Source organism: Vigna umbellata, chromosome 5, assembly GCF_029865625.1.
Source record: "Vigna umbellata cultivar VRB3 chromosome 5, Vumbellata_1.0, whole genome shotgun sequence".
NCBI lineage: Eukaryota > Viridiplantae > Streptophyta > Magnoliopsida > Fabales > Fabaceae > Vigna > Vigna umbellata.
Genome location: NC_142169.1, coordinates 4,881,690 through 4,892,968, shown reverse-complemented (window position 1 = coordinate 4,892,968; position 11,279 = coordinate 4,881,690). Strand labels below are relative to the sequence as shown.

At 32.8% G+C, this 11,279-nt stretch overlaps 1 protein-coding gene across 1 annotated transcript; it reads right to left on the bottom strand.

The window, feature by feature from the left end:
* Window positions 1-2,690: 2,690 nt before the first annotated feature.
* LOC124845299 (acidic leucine-rich nuclear phosphoprotein 32 family B protein) lies at window positions 2,691-4,401 on the bottom strand. The gene has a single exon (XM_088115418.1). It carries the CDS (start codon window positions 4,191-4,193, stop codon window positions 2,790-2,792), a length of 1,404 nt encoding a protein of 467 aa, XP_087971544.1. The 5' UTR covers window positions 4,194-4,401; the 3' UTR covers window positions 2,691-2,789.
* Window positions 4,402-11,279: the final 6,878 nt, after the last annotated feature.

Genomic DNA, 11,279 nt, shown 5'->3' with positions numbered 1-11,279 from the left:
CACGCTCAGGTAAATGACGGGAAAGGGTGTTACCAATCTGAATCCATCTAGAATACATACAGATGCCGAAGAATAGACGAATGCCCCGATGTCCCTCGTATGGATGTCATACAACTCCACTATATCTCAGGCCATCCAACTGTGATCGAATCTCTACAAGAGTCGAACTCTGCCGAGGGCTCTGCCACCTAGCCGCACGTGGTGTGGTGTCATCATAAGAAGACACCAACTGCCTCCTTCCCATGCTAGGGAAATGCTCGTATATCCAACTCTACAAAAGCAATTATTCAATTAAATATATTTCGTCTTTGAACATGGAAATAAGTACATCAAATAAATGTGAAGGGTATATGTCTATACCTGAAACAAAGTCAGAAATCCAGCCATCTACTTCGTGGAAGCCAGACTCGCATCCCCGAGCTAGTCGTACAAATGGGCGAGTGCAGCAACACCCCAAGCATATATGTCACACGCGTGTACATCTCTAAATAATAGTAGGTAAGACACACATATAGAAGTGACACTTTTATTTGCAAAAATTGTGCATCCTACTAGATGCAACAGATATGCTCTGGCAGCATAGTCCCAATGCTACGACTAACACCTCTGAACATATATCTCTCTAAGCAAGCTGAGTCTAACTTTCGGACCACGTGCATCCTCCATCTCAGCACCAGCTGCGCCACCATCAATGCTGAGCAGGTCTACAAGGGTTGTACGAGCCTCCTCAAACTCCAACTCCTCCAAATCACATAATTGTCCCAGTACCGGAAGGTGAAGTAAAGTGGAGAGACATCGTCAAAGGTGATCGACATCTCCCCTACAGGAAGATGGAAACTACTTGTCTTAAAGTCTCATCTCTCTATGAAACCGAGCAACAAGCCCTTATCAACGTGTTAATAAAATATTATTATAACCAAACAACATGCGCAAATTTTGTTATAATACATGTAAAACTCTATTTGTCATATAGTAAATTCCATGACTTTCATAAAATACACTAATAAAATAAATATATATTTAATTTAGTTTAGGGATAAACACAATTTATAAAAATAATTAAAAAAATACTTAACCTATTTTTTTCTTCAAAATAAATCCTCAAATATGTATATTGTAAGAAATATGATTCCTTTTGATCTCCTAAGGAACTTGTGTTTGGCAATGAGATGAGATGATTGAGATCCTTGAGAAGATGAAAGAGAGTGAGAAGATGCAACTTTGATCTTACCCTACATCATAATTCACATCATTAAGTGTTTTTGATAGAAGGAAATGACATCTTAACCGTTTTCAGAAATTGGGTGCATGAATTAATGTACTACAAAAACAACTTTGATAAAGATTTTTCAAAATGCAACCACCCTCTCATAACAACAGCATAGCATGTGAGAGAGATATACCTTACATGCATTATTGCCAAAAGCATGCATCTTATAATTATATCTTTCTTTCAACCCTGCAAATGCTAAATCATTTCTATCTCTTCATCATCAACCACAATAATATTCTTCCTTCAAACTGAGTCTTCAAGACAAAACTAACTTGTGTTGTTAAGTTCTATTTCTTTTTAGAAATCATTAATCTTTTGAGATTTATAATTTTAATCAATGTTTAAATTTTGTTAAGTATGAACTATTGCTTTTACTAGGTTGATGAAATATACTGCCGTAAATGTACCTTGTATAGCTTTTCATAAATTGAAATGTTTAATTCATTATCACATTAAATGACCTTGTAAGAATACTATATGGTATTTGTTTTAGTGAAAATTTTAGTTTAATTTCCGAAAAGCTAGATTTTGATTTCTTCTACAAGAATGTTTCCATAAGAAATTTGACCAAAAATCATTATTCAGAAACGTTATTTACCACTAAAAATAATTTTTTAAAGTAAAACAAATTTGAGAAAAATGTCTTCCAACATAAATATTTTGAAAACTAATTATTTTTCCTATCAAATGTATCCCATATAGAAAGAAAAACATAAAATATGTTTTTTCATAATTAAACTTTATTTATATATAGATTAAAAATCAAAATTTGGAAAAACTAATATAAATTATTTACAAACTAATCTATATATAAGTTAATTTTAATTTATAAATATTTTTTAAAATTTTTAATTTTCTTTGTTCTTAGTGTTTAGAGAGAAAATTGGAATTAAGTTGTAGGGTAGAAAAAGAAAGTAGAAACATTACTTTTCATTTTAACAATTATATTTTAAATTGATATTGAAAAATAAATATAAAACAATAACAACAAGTTTTACTCTATCAAGTGAATATGCCTATATGAATCAGTGTCACGAGACTCCTTCAAACACATCAAATCTTCAAAGTCTTTCTCTTTTTATTTTAAACTAAAATTCATACTATATACACAATACATAATCTTCTGATTGATGTTTCCAGTTATCTTCTTTGTATGCATCATCCTAACCAAATTTATACCATTTTCTCTCTTTAATATATACAAGTATTATCAAAATATGAAAATGAAATTCACCCCCTTTTCTTCCCCTTCAAACTCCAAAGATAAAACTGTTTCCAAATTATGAACACAGAATTCAATGAACTTGTTAACAAGTTTGGACTAAAACTTGTGTAGACATGTAGTTGCTTATGATGACAACAGCAGAACTTGTCATTTTAAGGATGACATTGTGAAGAAGATGAGAAGGAAAAGGCATTATATTGACATACAAAATATTTACTTCTGATGATCATCAAAGAAATGCACAATTTCTGTCTTATCAAAGTGACCAAAAAAAAAAAATAAAAGCAAAATCTAATTTGAATGGCTACTTTTTCTGCCATGCTTGCCAACATGGTGCAACCATCCAATGCCTTTGATGGCCTTGGAGAATTTGAGAAGATTAGGTCTTCCCATTCCTAAATTCATCTTCCCTGTTGAGAATTTGAGAGCCTGTAAGCAGCACAACTTACCCTCCATGTCCTCCTCTTCCTCTTCCTCATCCTCATTTTTCTCAACCTCACCTTTCTTCCCTTTCTTGGTCTTGCTCTTCTGAAGAACCTTGTTGGACTCTGTCTCATAAGTCTCCCAAAGCATGTCCATTCCTTCACTCCCATCTGCATTGTGCCTTTCCTCAAACAGCTTGCAGGCCAAAGTCCTCCTCCACTCTTTCTCCACTCTCATTGAACCAAAACCCCCATGATTGGACCCAAATACTTCACCATTTCCTATGCCTTTTCCACTGTACACCCAGTTGCTTTCTGGACTCCCAATGTTTGCTTCCAGTCTTTGTGATAAAGACTTCACCCTCCCTGATGCAGCAAAACCAAACTCTCCATCACTCATAGGACTTACTTTGGATCCACTTCTCAACCCCAATTTCTCTTTACTTTCTTCAACTTTATTGAACTCAGCAATCAGTGGCTTCACTTCTTTCTGCTCCTTTTCACAACACAAATCTTCCAACCCTTCATTTTCTTGGAACAAGCTTTCTAGGCTCTTGACTTCCACAATTGGCACACTGGCTTCCACTTCATCAACTTTTTCAACACTGTCTTCATCCAACACTGTTTGCTTCTCCACATGTATCTTCCTCTGGGGACAATCTTGTTCAAAACTCTGTCGGGCACTAAATATAGGCAAATCTTCCAATGGAAAATCGAACTTTGGTTGTGGAACAGGGTTTTCATCCAATTTGGCACTAGCCTTTGGATCTCCAATTGGACAAGAATCTTCTCTTTCTTCAGTTAAGCACTCAACATCAACTGCTTCGAATCCTTCTGAACATTCTTCCACTGACTTGGGTTCAAACACTTCAAAGATTGATGCTTGGAACATGACAAGATATGCTTCAACCTCACCTAGCAACCCCATGTCCTCATCCATCTCATCAGCCTTGGAGTGCAGCCATGCAAGAAAATACTGCAAGACAGAAAGAAGAATGCCCCATTTGGACTCAGAAGGCTCAGAACCGCACTTGTCCTGAACAAGATTGTTGGGAGTAAAAGTGAGAAGGGCAACAAGGAGAAGGGCTGTGGTGATGAACAAAGGGGAGAGGAAAGAGAGGATCCTTAGGAGGTAAGGGGAGAAGAAGATGAAGTAGGAGAAGTACAAAGGATGAGAACAAATGGAGAAACACAAGTTGAAGAAGATGGAAAAGAGGTTACTGGATAACTCATTCTTCTTGGTGGAAGTGTTTGAGAAGGATAACTCAGTCATGTTTTGTTCTTTTTTTCTTTGTGCTTGTGACCAAAGCAGAAGAGAGAAAGAGAGGAGATTGTTTGGATTAATAGAAAACTAGGAATGGTGTTGTTTTGTGTGTGGATTGTGTTATGATTTTGCTTTTGGAAGTGAGCACGGCGTGAATATAGGCGAAGAGATTGGAGAGAGAAAGTGAGTAAGCGAAGAAAGAGTAAGAATCACTTCGATTTATGAAGAAAAAGCATCTTTAGAAACTTTTCTCCCTTCTCTTTTCTTGTCAATAACAACCATCAACCACTTACCCACCTCAATTTTTTCTCTCTCACGAAATTACACAAACATCTTGTGTCCCTTTTTTCATATTGCATACATCAATTTTATGTTTCTATCTAACTTCTTTAATTATTTTTAAAATACTTATTAAAACCCTTTATACATCACAATAACATCTTTTAATTATTTAAAAAGTTAGAATATATAGATATCTCGTGTGAGTGTACTGTGCAATAAATAATTGATACTTAATCACATATAGCTGGTGTAATAAACGATAATAAATGAAGGTGTACATATACACATATAATTTGATGTAAGAACTAAACAAAAAGAATTGGGTGAGTTTTTATTCAAAGAGCATTATATTAGAGTATGTGGACAGACAAACAAAAAGAATCTTATTTACTACAAATAAACATAACTATCAATCTCTCTCTATATATAAAAAAAGGTTTTAATTTTTATTATTATTTATTCTATTAACTTTGTTCTATTTCTTAATACACAGTTTAATTAAGTCTTTCAATTTTAAAACTATAATATTTCAAGATTCAATCAACTCTCACCATTTTTTAAAAATACAATAGTATTATTTCCTATGTAATGATTGATGTACTTATTTTTATAAATTATATTTGGTTAAAACATGAATTATGATAAAGTTAATAAATGACTTGGATTTAAAATAAATACATAAATGGTCGGTATTTTTTTGATAATTTTTTTAATTTAATATAAAATACTATTTTGAAACGGATAAATTTAAGAAATAATTGAGAAGAGATTACAATGCATCTATTTACTAAGAATAGTTAATTTTAAGAATCAATTAATAATATAAAATTAAATCTGTAAGATCCAACTTACATAAACTATGTAAGAAAACCAACTTTGGCTACCATCAAATTTGCATGGCACAAAATTATTCACCTAATTTGTTAGCATTACTTTTTAGGACCAACTCTAGGTGGTGTTAGCTAAGTTGACGTTGAATAATATTTTTTCTTCTAATATTAGTTTAATTTGTGTTGATTTGATTAACGTTAATTGCTGGAGATTCCATATTAATTATAGTTAAAGTGATTTCATAATATATAAAGTGAATTCAAATAATTTTACAAGTCTATTTTGTAGGGTTAAGTTAAGTTTTAAGTTAACTTAACAGAGTCATGAGTAAGTCTATCCTAACGAGATTTGTTGATTTGTTATTTGTTTGGCCTATTGTGTCACTCGCTATCGAAATATTTATTACTTGTTGATCTTATCGTACTACCTTGTTATTGATCAGACAACCTATTAATATTCAGTCTCATGCTCGAGATGTATATATCTTAGCATAAACGAATATGTTAGAGATCCCACATTGATTAGAGATAAGAAGATTTCATCATATATTAGTGAGTATAAACTTCACTTTACAAATCGGTTTTGTAGGATTAAATTAGACTTCCATTTCTTAACACTAATGACAATAACTTAAAAAAATCTCATATAATACCTCCATAAAAACGACGCGACATATTAAAAGGTTTAAAGAATAATTATGATGTATTATTTCAAAGATTAATGTACCATATACGTACAAGGGTCCTATGATTCCCCATCTATTAAAGGAATGATATCTGTATAAATTATAATAATGCTTAAATTATAGCTAACAGAATATTTTACATATCTCAACACCCTCACTCAAGTTGGTGCATGGATATCACACATTTCCAACTTGAATAGAGACTCATTAAATACTCTGCTTGACACTCCTTTTAGAACATTAGCCAACTGCAATTCTGATTTTACAAAGGGAAAAGAAATTATTCTAGCTTCAAGCTTCTCTTTGATATCAATCTCTACATGCTTTGTTTTATCATGTTGCACAAGATTGTGAGCAATTTCTATAGCTAACGTATTTTCACAATACAAACTCATAGTTTCATTTGGTTTAAAGCTCAAATCTGATAACACATTTTTAATCCACAAAACTTCACATACACCTAGTGTCATGCCTCTAAATTCTGCTTCAGCACTAGATATTGCTACTACAAGTTGTTTTTAACTCCTCCAAGTTACAAGATTCCCCTTACAAAAGTAAAGTATCTAGAGGTAGATCTTTATCGTCTTTTGAACCTGCCCAATCTGCATCAGTATACCCTTCTACCTTTAAGTTTCCATGATTTGAGAACTGCATCACCTAATTTGTTAGCATTACTTTTTAAGACTAACTCTAGGTGGTGTTAGCTAAGCTGATATTGAATAATTTTTTTCTTCTAATATTAGTTAATTTGCATTGATTTGATTAACGTTAATTGTTGGAGATTCCATATTAACTATAGTTAAAGTGATTTCATAATATACAAGTAAATTCAAATCTCACTTTATAAATAAATTTTGTTGGGTTGAGTTAAACTTTAAGTTAATTTAACATAGTCATGAGTAAGTATATCCTAACGAGATTTGTTGATTTGTTGTTTGTTCAGCATATTGTGTCACTCACTATCGGAATATTTATTATTTGTTGGTCCTCTCGTGTTACCTTGTTATTGATTATATCACCAATTAATATTTAGTCTCATGCTCGTCTCATGCTCAAGATGTATATGTCTTCGCGTAAACGAATATATTGGAGATCCCACAATGATTACAAATAAGACAATTCATCATATATCAGTGAGTATAAGCCTCCCCTTACAAACCGATTTTGTAGGATTAAATTAGACTTTAATTTCTTAACACTACTAACAATAACTTCACAAAAAATCTCGTATAATACCCACTACAAGAAATAATGGAATTACATACGGAATAGTACATATGGATTCAAATCCGTATATAAATTAGGTATTATATACAAATGTTGTATATGGAATTTAAAAAATGATTTATATACAGATAAGTGATGAAGATCAGTTGATGTTCATGTTTTGATCAATTGCAATGAAGGTCAAGATAATTTCTATGGTGTCATTAAACACATCTATGAGTTGGAATACAATTCAACAACCAGTGAAAAGAAAATTGTATTATTTTATTGCGATTTGTTTGATCCATCGAGAGTAGGTAGAAGGGTGGATTCAAAGTATGGCATTGTGGATATTCGAATGGATAAAAGATATTTGTTGTTTGATCCTTTTATAATTGCACATAATGTACAACAAGTGTATTATGTACCATATCCTACATCACGCACGGACAAGCGTGGTTGGTGTGTTGTGATAAAGACGAAGCCTAGAAGTCGCATTGATTCTAATGATGTAGAAGCCGATGTGCCATACCAAGTGGAGGAAATGTCACATGTAAATGACGTCATTGAAGTTGAAGAAGTTGTCCGATTACAAGATGTAGAAGTTGGTCTTGAAAAAGTGGACCCCAACAATATTTCATCATTTAAAGGACAAATGAATGAAGATACAATTGAGTTAGAAGAATACAATGAAGAGGGACAAGGTGAAGATGACAATGAAGATGAATTTCAAAGTTCTAGCACTGAATAGAGTTAGGACGTGTTCCTGATTTATTTTTGCTGCATTTATAATGTTGTCCAATTTAGAAATGTAGTATTCTAATGTAGTAGGCCTTTTAGGCTTCTATTTTGCAACACACCTAGTATTATTTTAAAAATGTGAGATTATTGATGGTTGGAGGGGTATTTGCAACGTGCCTAAACTAATAATATAATTATTATAATAAGGTTTCTTAGTTGAAACATGCATGAATGGAAACTAGATTATTATAATTAATATAATTTATTATAATAATTATTTTAATATAATTTTAAATGTACTATTTCTTGCTGGTCCTGATACCGTGTCACAATGTGTTGTGCATTTCCATGACCTATAATTTGATTTATTATGTTCAAGAATATGGCATCAGGTGGTTCTGGCCCTCCTCTTCCACTTTCAGGAAAATCTGATAAGGGCGAAGGGGAAGAAATCTTATGTAGTCAAGTTGATGACACGTTTCAATAATGAAATTGGTTCAAGCAGTCAGCAAACTACACCTACATCTACCTCCACTGGTAGATCTGTTCCATCTTCATTAAAAGTTCTTGGCTTGACTCCCACTCCACATGAAGTTCCTACATCTACACCTACCTCCATTGGTACATCTCTTCCACCTCCATTACAAGTGCCTGACTTGACACCCACTCCATACCAAGTGCCTACTGATTGAATGGCATCACTCTCTCCTAATGTTGGTTCTAACCCATCAACTCCCACAAATATTGCACCATCACCTGGTACAGAGGATGCAGATCCACATTCCAGTTCAGCCACCAATGACGTGGAAGAATGTTCCAACAATCGTCCAATGGTTACACCCGTTGGAGGAGGGTAACAAAAAGTTTAACTCAATTAATATATATAGACAATTCATTGTTGTATTATTCTAATGTTTGAGTTTAATTTTGGTTTAGGTTTTATCCTACAAAAACTGCATCGAAGGCAATCACAACCATCATCAAGCAACAGTTTGATGAGCCATGGCTAACATGGGGACAAATCCCTAAGTCAGCCAGAGATGTTTTCTTCGACCATTTTAAGGTAGACACTTTTCAATCCCAATCCTTTTACACTGAGCAACTTTATCAAGATCAATTAGTCAGATTCTTGTTTTCATTCATACACCAAACTAGTTATTCCTTAGACCATACCTATATGTTATAAAGATTTCAACACTCCTACTTATTCAAACCTATTATTTCTAATATAACAGAGAAAATTTTCATGGAAGCCTGAAGATGAGGAAAAGGTAAAAAAAAAAAAATTCACACCAAGGCATCTGATAGATTCTCAAAGATGTATAAAAAAGCTAGAACTCAAGGAAAAAAAACCTAATTGGTTGGGGGACGATACTTGGAATGGTCTTCTAGAAAAGTGGAACATGTCACTTTATAGACAAAAGTGTGAAACAACAAAGAAGAATCAGACATACGAAAATGGTGGTTGTTTGCATACTGGAGGATCTATTAGCGTGCATGAGCATGTTATTCGTTTGGTATGTAACTTGTATATTTTATTTCTTAAATTTGTAATCATAAACTTTACAAATATTTATTAACTACTCATTTTGTTTGCAGTCACAGGAGCTTGGTCGGTCAGTGCATGTTGATGAAATATTTCACCAGACACATATTCGTTAATCAACAGGGGAATTTGTGGACGAAAGGTCTAGGCGGACCCATGTTAGTTTCTACTAACTCTATCACATTATACATTGTCTATTATGTATGAGGCTTTTAAACCTTACGTTTAATGATAATATTTATTCATTTAACAGGAACAATTTCAAGCAAAATTTTTTCAAATAAGATCTGAGACTACATCTATTGGTGCCTCAGCATGTAGTCCTTTAGACCCTACGGAGGAGGAAAGATTGAGAAAATGATGTTGGTTAGAGGATGCTGGTGGAAAATACAAGGGACGCGTATACAGCATTGGAAATGTCAGTTCCCAAGATGATTGTGTCGATAGTTACATCCAACAGACACATGCATCTTCTTCTTCTCAGCAACAAAATTCAGAAGAAGAAGAAATTGTTAATCTTAAATCGCAATTACAACAATATGGTCAGCAGCTTCAAAAGTTTGAAGGCTTTATTGGTGTCATCCTGCCATACCTTTCACCTTTGACAGTCGCAGCTACACAAGACTTTTTCAACCGCCAAAATCCTCAAGTTCAAAATCAAGCACCCAATGATGTCCAACCAGAACAACAACCCCCAGACCAACAACAACCAGATCAACAACCACAAGATGGAAATGAAGATTATATGGATTATTAGGCATTTTATAGAACTTATTTCCATTACTCTTGAACTTATTTAGAACCAGAGCCAGTTTATGAACTTACATAATGTCTCTTGCACTTATATTGATGTAAACAATATTTATGTATTCATGTACAATGTTTCTTTTGTGGATTAAGTGTATGTGAAAAGCTTATTGGTTTTATATGTCAATGTGCAATGTATAATGTCCAGGTCTGCTTATATGAATTGTGAATGTTTAGTATAATGTCCAGGTCTACTCTGCTTATATATGAATAGTGAATGTTCAGTATAATGTCCAAGTCTGCTTGTATGAATTGTGCATGTTCTGCTACATGTAGGGTATTTATTTAGCCCTTCTTAAACCTTTATATACGGACCCATATATAAGTTATATACGGATAAATCTGTATATACTTTATATACGAATAAATCCGTATGTAAGTTATATACGGATAAATCCGTATGTAAGTTATATACGGATAAATCCGTATGTAAGTTATATACGGATATATCCGTATGTAAGTTATATACGGATATATCCGTATATAACCTAGCTACGATAGTTTTATATATGAATTTTTGCTCGTATATAATCAAGTATTATATACAGATTTTGGGCCTTATATACGAATTTTGGTTGTGTGTAATTCGATTTTTTCTTGTAGTGACCACCATATTCAACAAATACAAATGAAAAAATAGAAGAAAAAAATTATAATAAATAAAGGAGATAAGTGTAGATGAATATATATGAAGGAGATGAGGAGATAATATAGATGAAGGAGATGATTTTGGGTGAAGTTGATAAGTATAAATGAAAAGGAAAAGTGTGAAGAAATTTATGAATATAGATAAAGACGAGTGTGATGATATTTGTATATAAAGTCAGAGAAGAAAATACTAAATTGAGAGATTTATCATTCTTAAATATGACTCGTTAAATTAAAAGTAATCTGGATTTATATTCGTTTTCACCAATACTCATGGATAATGTATAACTTAATATTGACTAAGTCATTGCTAATTTAAATAAATATAAATGTTAAAAAAATAAAGTTA